Source organism: Drosophila bipectinata, chromosome 2L (genome assembly GCF_030179905.1).
Source record: "Drosophila bipectinata strain 14024-0381.07 chromosome 2L, DbipHiC1v2, whole genome shotgun sequence".
Classification (NCBI taxonomy): Eukaryota; Metazoa; Arthropoda; class Insecta; order Diptera; family Drosophilidae; genus Drosophila; species Drosophila bipectinata.
Window position 1 is genome coordinate 4267572 of NC_091736.1, and position 23752 is coordinate 4291323.

Genomic DNA, 23752 nt, shown 5'->3' on the forward strand with positions numbered 1-23752 from the left:
AAAGCGAAATTGGTTAAAAATCCTTTTGTGGAGCATGTAAAAGACACCAAAGAGAGAAAGGCAGTTAGTTAAATGTCCTCCAGGGACCAGGGACATGTCGATGTGATACTTACGTGTCTCACCAGTGGTACAAGTCGCCGGCGCCGATGGCGGTCCACGTCCGATATTGTTCACGGCTATCACGTAGAACTCGTACTCCGTGTAGGGACTCAGTGCCCGGACCACATAGTACATGGTGATGATTCCGCTAATCTCGCTGAAGGCCTGGTTGGCGTTCTTCGGCTTGTACTGGATCACATAGTATTGCAAGTCCTCGGGACCCTTGTACGACCACTCCAGACGCACCGAAGTGGCGGTCACCTCGGATATTTGCACATCAGTGGGTGCGGTGGGCAGAGCTGTAGGTGGAATTCGAGTGGAAAAGTATATCAATTAAGTTATTGTCTCAATGGCTCATAGATTGTGTACTTACATTGCACTTTAACCACCGAAACAAAGTCAATTTGGCCCAGAGTTGAGGCAGCAATGCAAGTGTAGTTGGCGCTCTCCTGAATATTAATCAGTTGCAGGACATTACGGCCGATTGGCATCTCATTCTCGGGTGTTAGATCCTCGGAGCCTGAAATGATAATGCGACAATAATTATAGATTACGAGGACGGACGAGGTCCTTGGGATGTCTCTTACCCTTCATCCACTTGACATGCGGCATGGGGGAGCCGACGGCGATGCAGGATAGATTCAGATTGGAGCCCAGCATCACCTCATTGATGGGCTCTGGTGGGCGGGAAAAGGTAGGCGGCACACGACGGACTTTCACATACAAGTTGGTGGCCTTCGAGTGCTCCGTTCCCATGCTGTTTTCGGCCACACATTCATATTTGCCCTGATCCTCCTCCCGGCTGTTTTCGATTTGCAGAAATCCTGAAAGGTAAGAGGTTAGATATTGTTGAGAATGCTTATTGATTTGCAATTTGAAGAGGTAGTTGCATCTGCTTATTACCTAAAGGGTCTGTGTTCCCCCAGATTAGTCTTTTAACCAAAATAACAGGTAATATAACCCTTTCAGGGCTGTGTCGCCTACCTGCTCTACTATATAAATAACAAATCCTGCAGGACACTATTCAGTTGATTTTTAGCTCTGTCCTAAACACATCACAAAATGTTCCTTCTGATTTTGTTAACAAGTTTTATATATTTTGTGGTTGGCACCACTTATGTAACCACAAACAATGACGCTGAAATGCCAATTTATCAGAAACGCCCGCAGAGTGAACAAATGGAGATGATTGATATCCTGGACTTGGGTGACAGGCCCAAGAGGCAACTAAACCCAAAGCTGGACAACTCGGCTTCCAAATTCCTGCTGGAAATCTACAACGAGATCAACGAGGGCCAGGAACCCAAGGAGGTTCTTCACCAGCGGCACAGGCGTTCACTGGACGACGACATACTGATATCCAAGGAAGACCGTGAGGAGATAGCCAACTGCAATAGCATCCTGACCTTCTCGAGTCGCATCAAGCCCGAGGAGGAGAATAACGAACTGGATCTGCACATAACCTTCAACACAAACGATGTGCCCATGGACTTGACTCTGGTTCAGGCCATGCTGCGGGTTTACAAGCAGCCCAGTTTAGTCCAAAGAAGGGAGAACTTCACGGTATCGATTTACAAAAGGCTGGGCGATCGCCAGGACTTCTCGCACCGCATACTGGGCTCCGTGAACACTACGTCCAGTTACCGCGGATGGCTGGAATTCAATTTGACGCCAGTCCTGCAGACGTGGCTGCTCAGCAAGAATTTCCTAAAACGAAACGAGCTACGGATTTCAATTGGCGACTCCCAGCTGAGCACCTTTGCCGCTGGCCTGGTGGCTCCCCAGGCGAGCCGCTCCAGTCTGGAGCCATTCATTGTGGGCTACTTCAACGGACCCGAGCTTCTGGTTAAAATTCAAAAGCTTCGCTTCAAGAGGGACCTGCAAAAGCGCCGGGCCAACATCCAACCAGGCCACCCAGCAGTCCATCCCCCACCGCCCGTGGATTTGTACAAGCCGCCACAGTCCTGCGAGCGATTAAACTTCACCGTCGACTTCAAGGAGCTGCAGATGCACAACTGGGTGATAGCCCCCAAAAAGTTCGAGGCTTACTTCTGCGGCGGCGGTTGCAACTTCCCGCTGGGCACCAAAATGAATGCCACCAACCATGCCATCGTCCAGACCCTGATGCACCTGAAGCAGCCCCACCTGCCCAAGCCGTGCTGTGTACCGACGGTCTTGGGGGCCATCACCATTCTGCGATACCTCAACGAAGACATAATCGACCTAACCAAATACCAGAAGTCAGTGGCCAAAGAGTGTGGATGTCATTGATGGGAAAATTCAATTAAAACTAGCAGCTTTAAATGTATATATTAGGGGAATTATAAGCATAGATTGTAGAAACTAATATTTAAGTTTAAATAAAACCAATACTTAGCCAAAATATTTATGAGTTTCAAATCTTTCCTCTTGGGTTAAGTCCGGGATATAGCTTTAAGAGACAAAACCTATTTTTTATACACCTGACTCATTTGAATTTCGTGGTTTATAAACTTTACTTAACTCTTCTTGTTGGATCCTTTTATGATGCCGCTGGCTTAGGAGGGCATGGGTTTAACCATAACAGAGTCGTAAGATCTTAGATTTATCAATAAATTTGAAAGTCAAATGATGTTTGTTTATCTCGCATCACTTTAATAGGCAACCCACATTATCCTCATTGCCCATAAAAATGTTCTCAATTCACCTTCACCTTTTATGTGCGGATGCGGAATCCAACCACTCCACTTCCAGGACGATGGCGGCGAAGCAACACATGGAAAATTAACACTTTTTATATGATTTTAAAAGCCATATAAATTTTACGACAAGTCTGTTGCCCCAAAATGTTGCAGTCTCTCGGCGGAGCCACACACGCATCTATTAAATATCGAGTCGAGTCGTGGCTCGCTTTTCCGGCATATTACGCTAATGTGAGTGAAGGGAGGGTCCTTTTCGATGTGTGGTGGTGTGGGGGCCATAAACTGACTTCACGTTGTCATTATGTTTATATGACTAATAAACAATACATGAGACAGCGATGAGTAGACAATATGGAGTTTACGTAAACAAAACACACTTCAGCCCAGCCCCATAACCCCCATTTTTTTCCGGCTTGAGCCCTAAAGCCTTTAAAGCAACAGTTCAGGCTCACAATTTGTTTAATAGCCTTTGGCGCCTGGGGTTTACGTGGAAACCATAAAGCCATAACGCGAATATGTATGGAAATGCACTTTTTAATTAGCCTATAATTGATTTTTCAAATATTATGCACGGCGATGGCCACGATTGGTTTGGTTCGGTTTGGTATTAAAATTAAATGCAATCATTTATGTTGGAAATTGGTTTCATATTTTTGGTTGCAAAATTATTTGATCATTTTTAATGAAGCTTGAGAGACTCGTTAACAGAGTCTGCATTTCTAAGCGTTTCTGCCCCCTGACTGACTGACTCACTGAGAGTGTGTGTGTCCGAAATTAATCAGATTCAGTTCGATATTCAATTTACTCTCTCATACAATTAATCAAAAACCCCAATTCAATATGTACGCACACAAATATTTAAGGATGCCGATGCTGGTCGGCATGGACATAGGTAAGCAAATTTAAAATCTGCATGAAATATGACAATTAATTTGCGAAACAAGAGTTTTTCATATGCAATATTATCGTTTAATTATTTATTGCCCCGTTTTGTGCATATAAAAGCAATGAATATTGATCAGGCTTAAGCGGAAAGCTTTAATTACAAACTTTTATTCCGTTTAAAGTGTTTCAAGATATTTAAAACGCAGTATTTATGGAAACCCCACAAAATGTCATCATATAATCAACTTTTGATAAAGGAAATTGATTCTTGACAAGTGTTTTTTCAAATTATGTAATCTTATGTTGACAACTCAGTTTTTAAATGGCTTTCTATATTTCCTCCTAACTTTGAATATAATACAGGTAGATATTAATATTCAGGATCATAGACATTGCTAGTCTTTTTTTCAAAAAGTCAATAAATAGAACAATTTTAAATGTGGAAAAAATAGCTTTCTGGTCTATAGAAACCATGTTTATTGTATTTATTTACCTATACATAAAAAAGCGCCAGGGAAGGATAAATAAAAAACAAAGCCACTAAAAAATGATGTATGCTGGGACCAATCCCCCACGCGGTTTTTTAGTGCATAGCCATTTACAAGCTATGGATGTAGGTTTTGGGGATTGTTCTGGGCAAAGGGAGCCGTGGCTTTGGGCTTTTATTTCCAGTGCTACCGCCACTCACCTACAACATGCATCAAAGTTGATTGTTGGGAAATTTATTGCATACTATTCGGCCTGGATTGCTGAACATTTATTACGCTTGTTGCACTTCCTGTGCAGCCGCCAGCCTGCCATCTAGCCGGTCTGGCCTATTGTTTAGGAATCGCTCAGCCATTCATACAACCATTAAATGTTGAAACAGTTTTAAATAATCGCCAGCCTTCATTTTGGCGGGCTCAGTTCACCGAATCAACTTTTGTGCATTTAAAACATTCATTCATCACCGAATTATTCAAGTTAAAGCGCCGAAAAATAGCCAAAAAGACACCAACCAGCCAGCGAGACTGTAAAAATGTTGATTAAAATTTATGAAGGTGAGTTTCATTAAAACTCTCGGGCAGCCTTCTGCCGAAAAACATTAACATAAGCCACCACACACCTATACAAACACAGGGAGAAAGGGCTAACAGCAAGCACTTTGCGTGCGGCTTGGCTGTAGCAATAAAAATTAAGCTATCATACATCTGGGCGCTCGTCTCCGGCTCAAATGTAAGTGATTCTACGTGTGCCCGTCTGCCAGGCTATACCCGGGCCGTGCCTGTGTATGCGTGTGTTACTCTTATGAAAATTAAAAATTCTTTCAAGCGCCATAAAAAAGAAATATAAACAAATGGACAGACTAGCAGAGGCGAACTCCTGCCCGTAAACAGGTGAGAGTTTCAAGGAAACGGGTTGAATTTTTCTTAAATATTTAAATCTTGAAGTTTTTATTCAAGAAACATTATAATAAGTATTTAGTAGAGGTCCTTAATTTCCCTATTTCATGGCCATAAGCTGCCTTTGATCAGAGGCTCGTCCTATTTGTGGCAAGACAATTGCCATGCCATGTGGGTTAGTTTGGACGTGGCGCATATGTGGCATGCCACACAGCTGCACTTCCGCTAGCGCAGTCATTTTCATATTCAGCAACTTCCGTTGCACACACAGCCCAAGCAGTCCTGGGCTGGAACTTTCGTTTCGTGTGGCGTTGCCAAGGATTCCTGTGACGGCTTCAGCGACAACTTGAACCGCTTTTGGCTTGGCTTGGCTGCACGCCCAAATGGGATTATTAATTTAATTATGCTTTAATTTAAGTAGTCGTCGGTGCCGTTGTCGTTGTCGTCTTTACAAAGTGACATTTATGGGCCGTCCTCCACACGCTCCCGGCTCCTTGTTCAGCCACATAAAAGTGTGCAAAGTTTCAATTTTGGTAATGCAAGTGACGACGACTTATCGTCAAAACCGAAACCCAAAGAAACTTAACTGACCCGCTTGCGAGGACGACCGGGCGGCGGCATGGCATGGCTGGGAGGACCTTGAGCCCCCCGTTGGGAAAAAGCCGTTCTAGTCATGCACATTTTGGCAATTACTGTCTCATTTTCAACAAAAGTGACTGTCAACTCTTTCGGCGAGTGCGAGACGGCGAAGGAGTGACAAGGAGGAGCTCATAATTTAAGCATTAAACTTTTCTCAAAATGCTTTCAAGTTGACTTGGCTTAACTACAGTTTTACGGCTCAAGTAAATAATTGCGTGCAGAGCCCCTGCCACACCATCTACCCACCCGACGACCCACTCTCTCTCTCCGCCTCACAGGTTGGTCACGTCAAGTGGCAACGCGATTGTAATGATGGAGCCGAGCAATTAAAGAGTTGGAGTCCAGGTCGCGGGGTCGCCGGCACACAGCTGCTGCTTCAATTTGGGAGAGCAGGGGGCAGGATGGGCGGTTGGGAGGCAGAAAGTGCTGCCACGTGTAAGTTTCGAACAAAGGAAGGCATAAAAATGTCATATAAAAAATAAGACGATGTTACAAGCAAGCTGGGCTTCCTAGTCGTTTTGTATTTTCAAGCCAAGCTGTGTGTTCCAAGTTGTTTTTAAGTTTTCCACATAAAGGTTAACCTGCTGAGTTATATGGCCTCTATTCGTGGGTTTATGTTCCGGCAATCCACCGAGCAATCCGACTCAATATTCAGCTAGTTAAATCTTGAGTATCCACTTGAGAAGAGTTGTGTTTAATTTAAACTGGGATTTTATTATGATGTTTTGCTTATACTGCCCAGGCCTCTTACTCTTTCTCTTAATAGAAAATATCCTTGTTAACCATGGGCTTAATTTTTGAGTTTATTACATAATTGCTAGGGACATTAGTGTGCTACTTTTTGTCAACAAAGTTTTGTGCTCTTTGAACTTTAAGCGATTCTATAAAACTGGGAGGGAAAATTGAAATAAAATTTTGTGCTGCACCTGCTCAGACAATGGGAGCCATTAGCTCCGTCAATTGCTCCCCGATAGACCCTTGGCTGACACTTCAATTCAGTTGAGTTCATCTGCCCGGCACTCACACACCGTCGCACACACAAGCCATTAAGACAATTGGCTCAGGCGAAACCAATTTCTGATAAGCCGCTTTTGCTTAAAAGCCAAATTATGATATTTGAGGAAGCCCAAAGGTTTTTCTTCCTACTCCTTTCGTTTTATACTTTTTTCCCCCCATTTTGCCAATAAGAGTGTCGACCCAGTGAAAGTAATTTCCCCAGACGCAATGCCAGAACCTTTCTAGAGAAAAAAAGAACCAACCATGGTCACTACTCCAAAGGCTTTTTACTCCCTCTGTTATGCTTTTTATTGAACAAAGGCCCAAAGGGACTATTTGGCGAAATAAAAATAAAGGTATAATACTCAATATTATTGTCGCTGGTCGTTACCCAACCCGGTGGTCGGTAGTAGCTAGTCATTCTATGGCAAGTCAACCCTTGGATCGTCGCGGCTCAAAGGACTAAATTAACCTCCAACTGCCGAAGAGTCCTTCAAAGGCTCCATGAAGTAATTTTAAATAAATTATTTAGAAATGTATTTGTGCATTCAAGTGCGACCTCTGTCATTTGCCTGCGTCGTGAACTGCTGGGGACAAACGTTGATGCCCCGAATGGAGTAAACTAAATCAAAAAGGGTCGAATATAATTTCAGGGAGTTCGAACATAGAGTCCATAATTTGAGTAATTTTAAAGTAAATATTGGACTTCACAAACTTCATCAAAAATTGTAAAACGCCCCTGCTATTATTTTAAGGCCGAAATATATAAGTTTTGTGTTATTCTTCAGCTGAGTCTGATTAAGGGCAGTGTATAATAATCACATAAAATTATATATCCCAGTTTGGAGCGCGACAAAGGACCTTTTGGAATGAGGAGTGAGGAAAAGGCATACGAATTGGGTCCTTGGGGCTTTCTCTTGAGACGGTTTTATTAAAATAATAAAGTTCTAATTTAATTATGGCGCGAACAAAATGAAGTACGACTGCCGAGTTACTTTTCATTTGATAACTCACGTACCCCCCTTTGAGTCCATTCTTCGTAGGACCTTTGCAGGACTTCCCAGGACCTACCGCCACGCACCTCCCCCCCGGGCAGGCTCTAATTAGCAGGCGGCGGCCGTATAACCGAAAAATCAACGCGCAAAAGGAAGGGACGTGGGCGGGGGAGTACAATAAAGGACCATAAAGTGCTAATTGAATAAAACGGCACATGACTTGCATAACTTATTATGAGAAATATATTCTCGGCACTCGGTTTGGCGTCATTGGCGATGCAGGGACCCAAGGGCTCGGGACTGGGATCTCTATAATAGAAACACCCAAAAACCCATCCGGAGGTTGGCTCCTCACCTCGGGCGAAATATTTATTTTCATAAATTTAAAGCACGCTTTAAGGGCAGCAGGGCAGAAGGGCAGCTGGGCAGCCGAGCAGCCAAAGGAGGACAACAGGAAGGTGGTGACCGGGCGGAGACGGTTTAGGGCCCCCAAAAGGATATTTAGCTGGCGGAAATATTTTTACGTTTCGTTTAACGCGCCAAAGATGGTGCTAGTCTGGGAGGGACTTCCTTTCCACCTCCTTCCTTGCCGTTTTTTGTGCAAAAAAAAGTTACTCGGGCCACGTAAAACTAATTTAACCCGCAACACCTTCTTCTGCCACTACCGGTCCTCCTCCGGCAGATCGCTCCTTTAAATCCACAAGCCAACATGGCCACTTTCGGTTCGTGTTGCGCTAAATTAGTCGACCTCCCATTTACATCCTTCGGTGAAAGGCGAACAAAAAAGTAACAGAATCCAACAAATATGCCTCGACTATGTTTGCATGAGGGGGTGGCCTCCCATCCTAGAAGCTCTCGAAATAATTTTACCTTGGGGAAATACATGTAACCGTTTTTAATTTGCATTTGCAGTGCTCGTGGCCAAAACAAACGATGTATGATTTTGGAGGGCTTTGCATTTGCGAGAGAGGCTGATAGATTAAGTTATAAACTATAAGTTAGAATAGTGTTTCTTTTGGTTCTTTACCTAAAGATTAAAAATAAGGACACTCTTTATTTTAGGGCATTTGAAAGTCATGGAGAATAAGGCAACACCTTAATGGCAGCCACTCAATTGTTTGGCAAGCTGTCATTACGCGTAAGCGACCATTTCATTAGCATTGCTGCCCCATGAACAGAGGCTGGATCAAAATTCAGGGCCTCCACCAGCCAGGACATTGCTTTTTCATGTCCTGGCCATCACGTTCCAATTGTTAAAGTCCGGCTAGGTGGGAGGCCTGTCATGAAAACATTTGTCCGATCACCGCGCGCTTCTCTGGTTGAAATAATTTCTACCCTCCGGGCAGTCCTCGCCCTTCCTTATTTTCCATCCAACTCCCCCATGGCACCTTTTTGGTTGTCAACGCCACGGTTATTGATGTCATTTTAAAAGGCACTCTTTAATGCATATTAATGTCAATATTAATGTCAATATTTGAGCCTCTAATGACCAAAGGTAGTGGCCTCTGTTGCTGGCAGCTTTTGTGTTAGTTTCTCCAGCCGTTTGATGTGACACAGATCGGCGTTGAATCGCTAACGATGCGACCTGACATTGAACATATAATTATCAAATGCTGCGAATGCCAGGATGCTTGATTAAAGGCCTCGTCCCTGTGACATTATGTTGACATTTTGAAAGTTTCTGCCAGCACCAGTGAGTAAAGGTCGCTCTATATCACCGCCGTCTCAAAGGACAAACTTTGTCAACGGCCAGGCCAGGTGAGAGGACCGGACCGGACCCGGCTGGGAAGCTACCTGACAAAAGTCAAACGTTAACTAAGCGCCCAAAAACTTGCGACACAAAATGCACCGAACCGTAAGTAAAGTCCTAAGAAATTCAAATGAGCGTAAGGAGAAAGCAGCACCTAAAATAAAAAGGGAGGATGGAACCCGCTCGGTAAAAGGTAAAGTCTGGGACTAGAATTTTAATAAATGAAGTCGTTCCAAGCGGACATAAGGTATCAGTCAGTGAGGTCCTGGATGACTGAGTTTTAGGGCACATGTTTGAAGACATAAAGTAGTAAAGAAGAAAGGTGCTCTTAAAGGTCCTTTGAATTTAAAAATTATAAGACTTAAGAGTTAAAGTAACTATGTTGATTTCTCACTGAAACCCCTTAAGATCCACTTATTTTATAACCACAACAAAGTAAGCTCCACTCCACTCTGTATAATAATTGTACTTACCATCTTTAAGCGAGTAGCGCGGATTGCTCATATCAACCTTTGTCTGATTCTTAATCCAGTAAATGTTTGGCGTCGGATTGCCGATGGCTTTGCATGTCATGAGGACGGTGTGACCCACTTCAATGACGCGGGTGCCTGGACTCTGCGTTATAACCGGAAAGCCTGCGGGTGTTTTATCGCCTGCAATGGAGAGAAAGTCGCAAACAACAAAGGGTTAAAAATTATTATGTTGCGAAATGCAAGTAGCAAGCGAAAAATGTTCATATAAAGGACAATGGGAGGGATCACGAGGTTGCAAGGCGGCGGCCATACCGCCTAGGAGTTTTGGACAAACAATATGGCGTTGTGGCACACACACACTAACCACACACATCCACGCAAAAGTATTGTTTTACACGACTCTTTTATATACGGAAGTTGCCGTTTTCTTCTCTCTTTTTTTAAGCGCGTGTGTGTGTGTCGCTTTTGTTGGCATTTTCTACGCCATTTTGTAAGTCAAACAATGGCGTTCCCACACACATCCACTCACACACACAATTGTATCTGTGTGAGGTCAGCATTTACCCCTTCTTCTGCCGGCTTTAAGGGAATTTTCAGTTTTGTTGTTTTCCACTCCCCTACACTACTTCAGCCCAGACCCCCTAGGCTCCATTATTATTTTTTGTGCTTTTTTGTTGATTTCTGCGACAAGCTTAAAGAAAACTCTCGCGGTGACTGTCAAGTGGCCCCGGCTGCAGCTGCCATCCGCTTTCCACTACCGCTTCTCACAACTGCATCTTTCAAATGAACAAAGCTCATTTACATTTTCCAATTAAATCCGTCGGCGGCCAAGGCAATTGGCACAAAAACGGAGCGCAAAAAGGGAGGGGTGCCAATGGGGATGGGAATGGGAATGGGGATGAAATGGAGTATGGAGATGAGGCTACAAGCAGAGGATGGAGATACAGATGAGGAGCTCACGGATGTGGATGATGATGCCAGTTGCCACCGTCTCCGGCAGCTGCTGTCCTTTCTGCTGTGCCATCTGTCGGCTCAGGAATTGTAGTTTGTAAGAGGTATTATGAGATCTTGTTTGGATATATTCACTTGAACTTTAATTATATCTTTTTAAATGCAAAGATACAAAAACTTGTCAGATAAAAATGGGTAGTTTTGATTAGGAAGAGTATCCATACATTGTGACAACCCTTTATCCTTTTTCATCTCAGTTTTTGGAGCATTTACTAAAACATTTAGTAACGACAAAAATCTACAATAAACGGGCACACAAAAGTTAGTTGCAGTTGCAGTAGCTTGTATTTTATTTTATATTCTTTTTTTTTTTCTTCCTTTGGCCTTTCGTTGTTAACGACTGCCGACGAGTCCTGCAAAGGACCAGGACTGTGGAAAATGTCTTGCCCCTCACTTGGCTCCTGATTTTGGATTTTGTGCCTCCGCTTGGGAGGCTGTATGTGTGTGTTTTCAGCGTGAAATTAAAATTTTAACACAGAGGGCGAGGGGCAGGGGGAGGAGACAAAAAATGCGGTTCCATGCGAATATGTATATTCATGATTATACACACACGCACAAAACTACAGTGGCAAAAAGAATAAACAACGGCAGCATTGATGTTGACATTTGACGTTGCCATCATCATCATCGTCATCATCATGGTCGTCATCATCCTCCACACATCCGTGGATGTCCTGTCCTGTCGACCCAACCCACTTCACCATTTTCGCTCCTCTATCCTTTTATCCCTTTATTCCATATTGTCTGTTGCCATTTTCAGTCATTTTCACCGACCCCTTTGCGTTCCATCGTCCCTGTTGTCTGTTTCGTTGCTTTATTTATTATTGCAGTGTCACTTCCTCACAAATGCATAACGAAACAAACAGAAGGGCAGGCATTCGAGCCAAAACAGTTGCAAGTAAAAAAAGCATTAAAAAAACACACACACATACAACAAAAAACCGGGAAAATAATGAAAACTGTGCCAAAATTAACAAATAAAACTGCAACATTTTTATCAAACAATGTAGAAAAGTGCATTCTATTTGACTAACAAATATGCATGAGTGCAAATAGCGACAAAAACTCCGACTAAGCGTGAAACACTAAAGGGCAGCAGAGAGGAGCGACTAGGTCGGTGGCTCAAGGGATAATTCCACTTTTGGAAACAGTTCAGTTTGCCATTTTCACTGCAATATCCTGATTGTTTGCCAGCTAAGCCCAAAAGTCTAAAGAGCTTTGACATATATTTACAATAAATCCACACACTTTATTTAACCAGTTGTATAAATAAAAAGACTCTTGGTTAAAAGTTAAGCTCTCCAACCACATAGACTTTCCCTGTGATTAGCAGGACACTCGTCAAAATCGGTATAGATAGCACCCTGGCGGTGACAGGCTATAATGCACTTTCCGGGCTTGGAATGCCCACTCTGAAATCCTTTCATTATGTGACAAAAATGGCACAGCCTGTTCTCGTTCTCGGGCGTTTGTCGACAAGTGCCAACCGAAATTTCCACAACAACGATTCACACTAAACACTAGACTTGGTGATGGTGTTGGCGTTGGTATTGCTGCTGTTGTGCATGTGCCATGTGCGAACGGAAATTTTGCAACGAAAATGCAATGGAAAAGCTGGCCAACACTTCATTTACAGCATTAGAGGGAAAAATGTGTAGGAAAAGATGCCATGGACCATCCTTTTTTAAGAAAAAAACTAACTAGACTATAATATACCCAGTACTTTTGAAAATCAACTAAATACGATGAGAATAGTGGTCACGAGGAGTAAGTCCTTAAATACTAAAGTGTTGATTTTAATGTATTTGTTTATTTAATACAATATCCCCTATTTCACTTCCAATTCCTGGGTATCAAAAAACAAAAATGTTAACTCATGGCATGGCTACCAGTGCGTAGTAGCGACCCAAAAAGGACGAAGAGTGTTTTGGGTGGGAGTGGGAGTGTGAGTGCATTTATAATAAAGCCAGAAGCACCTCCTGCCAGGAGGCAGGTTGTCGCCTGTCGTCGACTGCCAAATTCATTCGACAATTTTATGCATTTCAATTAAGCTGCCGTCTGGGTGCGAAAATCATGCATGGCTAAATGTTTGAACAAAGCGCCGAGAGAGCTGGCGAATCAGAGCCAGTCCCAATCTGGATCTGAAGTTGAAGACCAGACGCCACCTTGTTGATCTCCCTGACAGCTTTTAATGAATTAGCTAATAAAAGAAGGGAAGCCCTATCCAAAGGACTCTTTCATATGGAGTGTATGCCAGTCAGTGGGTGTGTGTGTGTATGTGTGTGTCTTGTAACGATAAACATCATTAGCTGGCACAAAGGCTCAGCGGTACAAAGGGCTTTATTTGCATCTTGTCTGCCGTTAGGTGCCACTGACCCCCCGCCAGGCTGAATGGATTCCTACAGCAGGGATCTGGAATCTCAGGTGTTTGCCTTATCGAGTCCATTTCAAAAGGCGCATTTTCACGCCGTACTTTTGCCCATTGAAAGCGTTTCTTTTCTTCCATTTTTCTCCCTTTTCCACGCTCTTGTCTAAAGTCAAAGAGATGGAAAATATGTTGTTTACAGGGGGCGATACCGGGAGGCGGGCGTGTAACTTACGCAACAAACCGAGGGTTGGACGCTGCACGAATGTCACTCAAAGGAGACGTTTGGTGTTCGACAAACATTTCCCACCCGAAAGTGCTTTAAGCAAAGTCCACAATTTGGCTTTAAAGTCGCCGCCATAAAGTCCCTCAGCGACAGCCTGACAGACCGTAGGACCGTCCACTGGCCACAAAGCATAAATTTGCATATTTTAATTATTCATGCATTTTTAAGATTGATAAGAAATGTTGTGGCCAAGAGAAGGTAGCAGAGGCAGAGGGTGACGGTGACGGTGTGGCCTTTATGCCACGGGCAACTTAAAATACGGTTGGTCAGCAAAGGCGGAGGAGATCCGCAATATTTAGACCCTAACCGTAGCACTAAATGGCACAAAGTGTGAAACCGACAGGAAAGGAGTTGAAAATATGATTAAATCGTGATTTGATTCTTTAAAAACTTACCTTAAAATGTAAGTAAACTTTAATTATAAATTTTTATTGTCATTTCAAGGCAATTTCTGTCGGAAAAGTAAAAGACAGAAGCCGAATCAAGAAGCCCAAAAGCAAATCAAACTTGGTGTCAAGTTATTATTCTCGACAAAGTTTCCTCCTCGTCGAGTGGCCAAGCAATTGAGAACAAATCAAAAAAGCCAGGAAGACGCGGTGGCAGCAGTCAACACAGTCAACAATTGACAATCTTCAAATACATTTATAGGCCGGGCCGGCAGAGCCGAAGAAAAGCAAACTTAGCAAAGTTTTGAACCCACAGCCCCATAGACGGTGAGCCAGCCAGCCATAGTTGAGGGAAAATCCCAAACAAAACATGCTCGAAAATTGAGTGTTTATTGTGTTAAGTAGACACACACACACAGCTACACACTCACAGGATGACAGGATGAGGGCGGAGTGGTTTACGAAGGATGCAGCGACACATCCAACATCTAACATCCATCCAAAGCCCCGAGGAGAGAAGTGAATGTGAAAAGTGTGCGACAAGCCGAGCCAAAGCTGAAGAGCTCCGGGCAGAGTAAATAACCGTTTTTTAGTGGCAGGCCGGAAAAAAGACAACTGGCTAAAGATGTTAGACAATGCCAACAATAAAGCCGCAAGTGCCGGCGGCTTGAACACAAAAAAAAAGTAGAAAATAAAAAAAATGGAGACAAGCTGAATCCCAGAGCAACAAGAGGAAGTTTCATCCGCAAGACGTCGGCAAATTTGTGGCCAGTCAACACTTCCTGTTTCCAGTGTGTCGCATGTGTCCTGCGAGTATACAAGTGCCTCCCAGTATGTCTCCCAGTATGTGTGTGTCTGTGCTCCTTGGACTGTCTATAAGTAACATCAAGATGCCCATTGATCAGCGTAATGAAGGGGCCGACGTTTCCCTAATTGCTGTCGCTCCTAGGCCCACATACAAAGGATCTGGATACGTTTACGGATGGTGCGGTTTGGTCGGCAGTCGGTAGTCGGTAGTCGCTGGTCGATGGTCGGGTCTTTCGACTTCACAACCAGTCACGCCTCAGAAGAGAAGATGATGCGGATGAGCTGTAAGTAGGCTTGGGGGCTCGAGGGTCCTTGGAGCTGGCAGCCATGATGGCAGTTAATAGATAATAGCACGCAGCGAAGGACCCGCCCAAGGAGTTGACGAACTGATGGCCGTCAGCCAACCAACTCCGAGGCAAGTCAGGCGGGCAGGCAGACCCGAACAACAATGAGATGATGGGAGGCCCATTTCATTTAAATTATATTGTGCAGTCTCGGAATCTCATCATAATGATTTGGGGAGATGCATTGAAAATGTATTCAAACAAGGCTTTAAACACATAAAATAGATAAAGCAAATAGGATAGTACTTTAAATACTACCTTTAGCTGAAACCAATCGCTCTTTGGATGTCAATTAAAATTTATATGCAAAATAAAATCAGTGGCTATTTGATGAAAAAATTATAATTTTATTTTCAACATGTATGGCAGTTTTTATGAATTCCGAACAATATTTATGGGACGACATCCATAAAGCTTTTTTCACACCTTCGATAAACCAGCAAGGATAATATATATGTGCGCCGTCAGGACATAGGTTTAAAACATAAAATGTTTACTGATTACAGCCACATATGCGAATAATGTCTGTAGGAAGTGGAAAATGCTCGACACCATTTGCCGCAACTTCTGGCGGCAGCCCTTGGTCCATCCACTGAGGAGGCACTCCGAGAGGCAAACGGAAAAAGGATGCAATGTCCTTTTCTCCGTCTGACAAACTGACGGACTTGGATGGCTTGTCTGTTTGTCTAACTGTCAGTGCAGTCTGATAGCTGCATGTGTATCTACTGACAGACGACATGCACAGCGTACATCTTATTAAGTTTGCATTACGATGTTGTACTCGGAGCTAGGTGCTTGTGTCCTTCGTCTGACGACCATCGGCCCTTGCAGATGGCCGATTCGAGTCGACTCAATTTCTAAGATGGTCTACACTCTGAAGAATTTAAGTTTTCAGGAGGAGTTATAAGAGGCTTTCCACAAAGATGGGATCTATCTTATAAGTAGACTTCTTAAAGCAGTATCCTTTCACACTGGAACTAAAACAGAGCTTCTATTAATTTACAAAAATTTTTCGCAGTGTCCAATGATGAGAAGGATGCAGAACGGAGTGGATTGAAGTGAGCCAGAGTTTCAATTTCTCTGTCCAGGCCATGACTGTCGAAGTCTATTTTAACATACGTTTTCCCTCTCTCTCGCCACGAACGCTACTGTCTCTTTCGTTCTGCATTTCGCTGGTTGAGTTTCTACAATTTAATTTAATTTTTCTCGTCGTAGACGTTTGATAATGCGGCCCCGCCTTTCGCTGGGCCCCGCCCACTTTACAGTTACTATTGCGGAGGTCCTTTGGCTCAGTTATGGGCTGGCGCATTTTATAAATTTTTAAACTTATGGCTTCATTTTTATGCATTTCCACAGAATGCGCAGCGAGGCTGCAAGACAAAAAAAGGAAGGGAAGACCGGAAAGGACAAATTCAAGAAGGATGAAAAGATTGAGAAATGCCTGAAGGCAAAAAGGCAAAAAGGATTCGAGCCAACTGCACTTGTCTAGGGCGACTCCCCTTCGGCCAGTCCTAATGCGTTTTAATGCGATAATAAATCATTGGAAATCCATTTGTATTGTCAACACAAGTTGACAACCGAAACGAATACGAATACGAAACGCTTTGGCTTGCATGCGTGCTGACCATTAAATGCCAACTGGTATGCAATAAAAAACGACAGACAAGAAAAGCTGTTATATTTAGACAGCGAGACACATAAACACCTTAACACTAATGATTTTTCCCAAGGAATCGGTATCGGAATCGGAATGGGAATGGAAGTGGGCAAGGACATGGGAATGGTGTGCTTTAATGAGATCATGAAACAAATCAAGAATGTGCTGGTAGCTGCAAAATAAGTCTACTGAGAGAATAGTATCCCCACGACGAGCAGTGTCATAAAATTAGAATGGAAATACAGAAATTGGCACGGAATGCTTTTCCATTTTAGAGTGCAGTCTTTGCTTCGATTTATTGTTGATTTTCCAAGTGAGATACTTGGCGTTGTGTGAGCACCCTAATACCATGTGACCAAACATACCGACATGGATCGGGCAAACATCAAATGAAACTCCGGCTAGGAGACCGCCTAACAAACAACCATAAAACAGACGGCGAAATTAATAAATAAATTAATAAATTACAAATAATTTATCACGATTCGCGCACACACCGAGAGATGTATTGGCAGTTCGGCTCGTTCCTATTTTCCCACCATGTCTAAATAAGTCTATTAGAGAAATGAAAATAAATTGCGTGCCTGGAAGGCGCTACGCCTGGCTCCTGGTTGGGTGGGATGATTGGATGGGTGTTTTGGTGGGTGGGGGTGTGTGCTTGGCCATCGATTGCCAACATGCCAAGTTGGACAGACACACAGACAGCGTCAAAACAAGAGGAAAAACAAAGGCCAGAGGAAAAACAAAAGCCAAATTCAATTATAAATGCGTGTAGCTGGCATTGTCTATAAGTCTGTCGGTTGTGTGGATGTGTACTAAGTGTAAGTGATTAATTTTTGACAGGCGCATTTGTTGTACGGTATTGAAAACAATCAATGCCCAATCTACGACACGCCTCCCCCAAGGACCTCTCCAGCTCCAAGACGCCAGAAGGAGGCCAACAGGCCCAGCCAGCCCAGCCAGCAATTAGTGAGCTTAAACAAAAGTATTCCACAAACCTCAAGTGTGTTGCTCAAGATTGTGTGCTTATTGAGAACACAGCAGCTGTGGCAAGCGAATAAATAAATATTTTGCATATCAATCGCAATCGACTACCTATCGAGGTCAACACTGACAGCCAATACTGGACTGTTCTGAACTGGAGTGGAGTAGTGTGGGCTTGAGTTTTAAGTATTTATTCAATTAGAAATTAAAAATTAACAACGCCTGCCAGAGGTGGAAAAGATTTCAGTAAACTATGCTAACTATTAAATATTTTATGCATATTTCGATTGCATAACAATGGCAAATGGAAAATGACAAAACAAAGTATCATAATGCCTCGAGTCCTAAACTCTTTAATGAATCATTCAAGGCCTTTATGAAAATGTTTACCTTCGACGTTTTCATCTCATTTAGTAGCCATTTCTCAAATATTTACATACGGCCTGTTTTTACGACTATCTTCGGCCCCGGGAAATTGGCAAATGTGCGTTTTGGGGAAAATTATAACATAAGCCACATGCTACCGTATCCGTACAAAGGTTGTAACTCTGGCTGCCTCTGGCTCGGCTCGTGCTGATGGAAAAAAAATAAAAAAATCAAGCGGAAAACCAAAACCGAAACTGAAAGCCGCCAGAAACCCAGAGAAGCTCTGGCCATAATGCAAATTTATGATCAGAATTCAATTATGTGCTTATTGAAACGCAGCTGCTGCCAAATGCCGCCACTGCCGGATACCTGAGGGAGGCAGGTGAATGAGTGGGGCCAGTGGGGGAGTGGGAGGGGGGAAGGGCTGGCCATTCACGCATCCGGCCAGCAGTTAATGCTGCCCGGTTTAACGGTTAAAGCCAAAAGGCTATGATTTACACCCACCCACACACATGCACATAAACACAAACACAAGCACACACTCGCCATTTGGCAGAATAACAATTGAGGCTTAAAGTGCGTGGCCGGCATTTTATGAGCAACGGGGGGAGGGGTAGTGCAAGTTGGCCGGGCCACTGAGGCGTCATTAAACCAGTTAACAAATAAATACCAGGGACCACACCAGAAAGGAATCGCGCTTTATTGACCAAGTTGTGGGCGGCCTAATGTCCTTTGGGCAGGGAGGCAGGTCCTGGAGGTATATTAGCCGCAGTCAGGTGCAGAATATTGACATCAAATTAGAACAAAGGGAAAATGGACTTCGGGCATGTCAAAAGTCTATTATTAGATAGATAATATCTGAGGATTATAGACAGGTATTCGACAGATCACATAACTCAGTAATGAATCCTAAAGTCGTTTAAGGTACTCCGCTTAAGAAACGGATGATAATTGTAAAAGATATATCCATCACTGTGGACCATATAGGGGAAAACCCCATTTTCAAGGGATCCCTCACGAAAAATGGACAAAAAATCTCAAAAATATTTTGTCTCAGGATTTTAATGCAGAATGGTGCGGAATCGATCTAGAAATCTTTTAAGGTACTCCGCTTGAGAATCGGATGAGAATTGGGGAAGATATAGCCATCACTGTGGACCATATAGGGGAAAACCCCATTTTCAAGGGATCCCTCACGAAAAATGGACAAAAAATCTAAAAAATATTTTGTCTCAGGATTTTGATGCAGAATGGTGCGGAATCGATCTAGAAATCGTTTAAGGTACTCCGCTTGAGAATCGGATGAGAATTGCGGAAGATATAGCCATCACTGTGGACCATATAGGGGAAAACCCCATTTTCAAGGGATCCCTCACGAAAAATGGACAAAAATCTCAAAAATATTTTGTCTCAGGATTTTGATGCAGAATGGTGCGGAATCGATCTAGAAATCGTTTAAGGTACTCCGCTTGAGAATCGGATGAGAATTGCGGAAGATATAGCCATCACTGTGGACCATATAGGGGAAAACCCCATTTTCAAGGGATCCCTCACGAAAAATGGACAAAAATCTCAAAAATATTTTGTCTCAGGATTTTGATGCAGAATGGTGCGGAATCGATCTAGAAATCGTTTAAGGTACTCCGCTTGAGAATCGGATGAGAATTGCGGAAGATATAGCCATCACTGTGGACCATATAGGGGAAAACCCCATTTTCAAGGGATCCCTCACGAAAAATGGACAAAAAATATCAAAAATATTTTGTCTCAGGATTTTGATGCAGAATGGTGCAAAATCGATCTAGAAATCGTTTAAGGTACTCCGCTTGAGAATCGGATGAGAATTGGGGAAGATATAGCCATCACTGTGAACCATATAGGGGAAAAATGGTCAAAAAATCTAAAAAATATTTTGTCTTAGGATTTTGATGCAGAATGTTGCACTCAGTGATAAATTGAAACTAATTAGGATGAAATGCTGATATATTAAGTATACGCAGTGTATGCTCTTTATAGTTAGGAAATTAAACCTCGTTTTTAGCTAATTTCCTCATTTGAAAAGGTTTCTCTGTCAACTTTTATTTACTATTTAAAAGTGGCCATTTAATAGAGACTCGTCGGAACACAATATGTGGCATAAGCACCGCAGGCTGTGCTACAAAAATTTGTTTTCTTTATGTTGCCTCTTTTTATTGTTTCCTCTTTTTTTTTTGTATTTCCACCTTAATGCTGATGCTGGCTGGGCGTTCATGTATAAATAATTTGAAATTAATTACATGTAACATGCTACTGGTTCCCTCATGCATTTGTCCAACTGTCTGCTATATTTGAGTTTGTTTATTGTTGAAACAAAACAGAGAAAAAATCCATTTTATTGTTGACAAAGGTGGCCGCTCAATTGGCGGCAGTATGTGTGGGTGTATCTGTGTGTGGTATGACGGAGAGTTATAAAATGTATATAAAGTATATGGGAAACAAGATGTGCGACGACTGCTGCACAGATTTATGGTACGCAATTAACAATGCCGGCCATTAAGCGGAACTACAACTACAAATACAACTATGACCAGACCAGAAAATACAGCTACAACTGCATGTCCGTGTGTTCAACATTTTATAGCATACTTTTATGGGCCAACAAACAGACTTTTATTCGCATTCGCAGCCACACACACACACTCGCTCGCTCGCTTGCTTGCAGCTTAAATGTTTTTGAATTTAAACTTATAATTAAAAAACTTTTCTTTTCTGCCGGCTGCCACGTGCCCCTCCCTGTCCCTACATTGTTAGCCCTTTAATTGGCTCTTTGTTACAGTAGTTGTCCGCTCATCCTGTCCGATTCCCGCTGTTGGCCAGCTTTTCCACTTTTCGCTGCAAATGTGTTTGCAATGTAATTTCAATTCATTGGCATTTTTGTTTTGGCCACCCTGGCCTTAAATCTTTCATATGTAAATGGAATGTTAAACATTGAAATGAACTTGCATTAAGTTGCATAATTACATTTCGCAATAAACGTTGGACACCGCACCATATAATTGAGTGGCCTCCATTCAGCCCTACCCATCCTTTCATGTCCCATTTGGATGTGGATGGCACTCGGATGGCTTGGCATCCGTCGGCATATATAGTATACATATATTATTTATTGCAAATATACCCATAAAAAGCACAATGTACTCTGTACTCCATACTCTGGCATACGAGTGCCATCCCGTATAATGGGGGAAAAGGGAAAAAGGGTCTGCGAATTGGAATGGCGTCTGAGGTAAAAATAATGGCAACTACCTTTTGCACTTTGACATATGACAAGAGTTGCAACGCTGCAAGCTGTGCATTGCATTGCATACCTCTCTCTCCTGGTGACACTTTGCATAAAAAATTATTACAACGCAATGGAGGTACGGGTACGGGTAAGCCATGAAATGTTTGCTCTTTTATCCTGTGATAATACCCAGCCCGGGGATTTTAAACAAGAAAAGGCAACGTGCTATACCCAAATCAGTCATAGAAACTTTCCCGGCGGACCGGCAACTATATTTGGCTTAATTAACCGCTTCCACATAAATGAAGACAGTAATGTCATAACAATAATAGCCGTCGGCAGCTAGCAAACAATGGAAACAAAATCCGAACCTTGACTTTCCACCAACAAAAACGCAGAAAGAGCACCGCATATGGAACATAAAAGTGTCGGAAATGCCGTACAAAAACTAATAACCAAACGGAAATGCAAAAATGCATGCATGAATTTTAAAAAAAAAACCAAAAAAATAGGAGCATAAATGAAATACAAGAGCATAAAAACTTTAACGGTGGAGAGAGGTGCATGTACCAAACAAAATATATGGCAGGAATCTGGCACTATATGGCGAAGGTAACGACCATAAAGCAAAGGACATTTAATGTTTCACCGACAGCTGAAAAAAGGAAATTTAATTAATTTCGTATGCGAGTCAAATATTTTCAGCTGCGCCCCGGATTCTGTAGGTTCTTATCAGGAGTCCCACACTCCTCTTTTTATCCTCTTCATTTTCCGTAAGTTAACCCAGCGCTTCATTTAATATATATTCTGAATTTTTTATCCTTTACATGTATATGGAGATTTTTATTTTGTTTCATTCGCATTTCAATTTGTGTTTGACATCTATTAACATTTTTCTTGTTGCCAGAGTTGAACCTTTACCTTCACCCTTGCCCTGTACGATTCGTTTTTTCTGCACCTTGTTTGGTTTTTTGTGTGTTTTTATGGCCAGGCATTTACATAATTAAATTTATAAACATTATTGGTAGCATGCTTTTAGCTTTATTAATTTTGTGCCGCTTTCGGTTGCATATGTCAGGGGAAATGACTGCCGAACACCGACCCAGAGAGTTTGGTACGTAAATGGGTCCACTTCCTGTTTGCCAGCCGACAACATATGTATGCCAGCTATGTGTGGTTTGGTTTGTTTATTAATTATATATGTATAGCTGGATATAGCTACATACATATATGCATATGTTTGCCTGCCGGGGTATCAGTTTGTGTATGTGTACACGTACGCATGTGTGCCGCTCGTTTAATCAATTTACCTGTAGTCGTTGACGGTTGGAAGGGCAACCAAGGTAAATTAATTACAAATAATAGATCTTGATAACATTAATGATGTTTTTTCCCAGCCTATCTCATCTGATTTACATTTTATTAATCAAAATATTAGTCTAGGTGATGGGAACTCTCAAGAATGGTTAGCTTTTCAATTAGAAATAATAATAGGAAGCCCCTTTCTATAAATGAATAGAAAAATGTTTGATTTGTTGAGTAGTTCCAGAACACGAACTATCCTTGCCAATGCAAACATGCAATTAGGAAAAACACTCGCTGCCGGGAAAGATAAATAATCAAACGCAGAGGGTTCTCTTATTAATTATGAACTAATTAACTCAGAAGTAGCTGCAAAGGCAAAAGGCACTCGTGCATGTGGGCGTGTCCGATGCAGAGTCAGATGCTGGATGCTGATGCTGATACTGATGAAGATGAGTTCGAGTCAGTGCATCATTATCATCATCATCTTGTTAATTATAATCATCAACAACAAGTGCATTCTTAATGGCTTTTGCAGAAAGGAACTTTACAAGTTTTTTGTTTTCTTCCAGCTGGAATTCCGTTCTGTTGGGCTTATTATTTACTCATAAAGCAAATGCGTAAAACTCCGCAAAGAAGTTTATAATTATGCTGATTGCGGAGACAGTGGCGTTGACGCTAAAAACTTGATGTTTGCCGATGGCCAGAGAATAAAGTTTTAAGGGATATACCACCATAGTACACTATTGCCGTTTGTTGGCTAGATTTTAGGCCAGAAATATGTATCGGTGAGCCGCATTTCTTGGTCTGTCATAGATATGCAAATGTAATTAGTTGCAGGACACGGACACGGATGCAGCCACGGACTGCGAGCACAGGATATACACAGGATACGGACAGCAGCCAACTGTGAAACGCCACACGGCGCTCTCGACGCTTGGCGCCTTGTAAAATGTTAGCGTACCGAAACAATTTATAGCGAAAATAGAATTAAAACCACAAAAGCAAAACATGCCAACAAAAAGGCCAACAAAAAAGTGGCAGGACCAAAGGAATGAAACAGTAAAAGGAGAACTAAACGA

At 42.5% G+C, this 23752-nt stretch overlaps 2 protein-coding genes across 6 annotated transcripts in view; one reads left to right on the forward strand and one right to left on the reverse strand.

Moving 5' to 3' along the window:
* Positions 1-23752, reverse strand: part of Lar (tyrosine-protein phosphatase Lar) — a 111377-nt gene that overhangs the window by 19515 nt on the left and 68110 nt on the right. For 3 of the 5 annotated variants that reach the window (XM_043213237.2, XM_043213235.2, XM_043213230.2), the window contains 4 exons: positions 9901-10080; positions 687-923; positions 473-619; positions 123-398 (listed from right to left, as the gene is read on the reverse strand). In XM_043213237.2, coding sequence (XP_043069172.1) covers positions 123-398; positions 473-619; positions 687-923; positions 9901-10080 — 840 coding nt within the window. Of the gene's footprint in view, positions 1-113; positions 399-472; positions 620-686; positions 924-9900; positions 10081-23752 lie in introns of all 5 variants that reach the window. The other 2 variants (XM_043213236.2, XM_043213232.2) reach the window with 1 other exon arrangement.
* On the forward strand, positions 1151-2409 carry scw (screw). Its single transcript, XM_017240056.2, has one exon. It carries the CDS (start codon positions 1162-1164, stop codon positions 2368-2370), a length of 1209 nt encoding a protein of 402 aa, XP_017095545.2. The 5' UTR covers positions 1151-1161; the 3' UTR covers positions 2371-2409.

Excerpts from the sequence above, each read along its gene's own strand:
- scw (XM_017240056.2), top strand. The coding sequence starts at position 1,162 with ATGTTCCTTCTGATTTTGTTAACAAGTTTTATATATTTTGTGGTTGGC.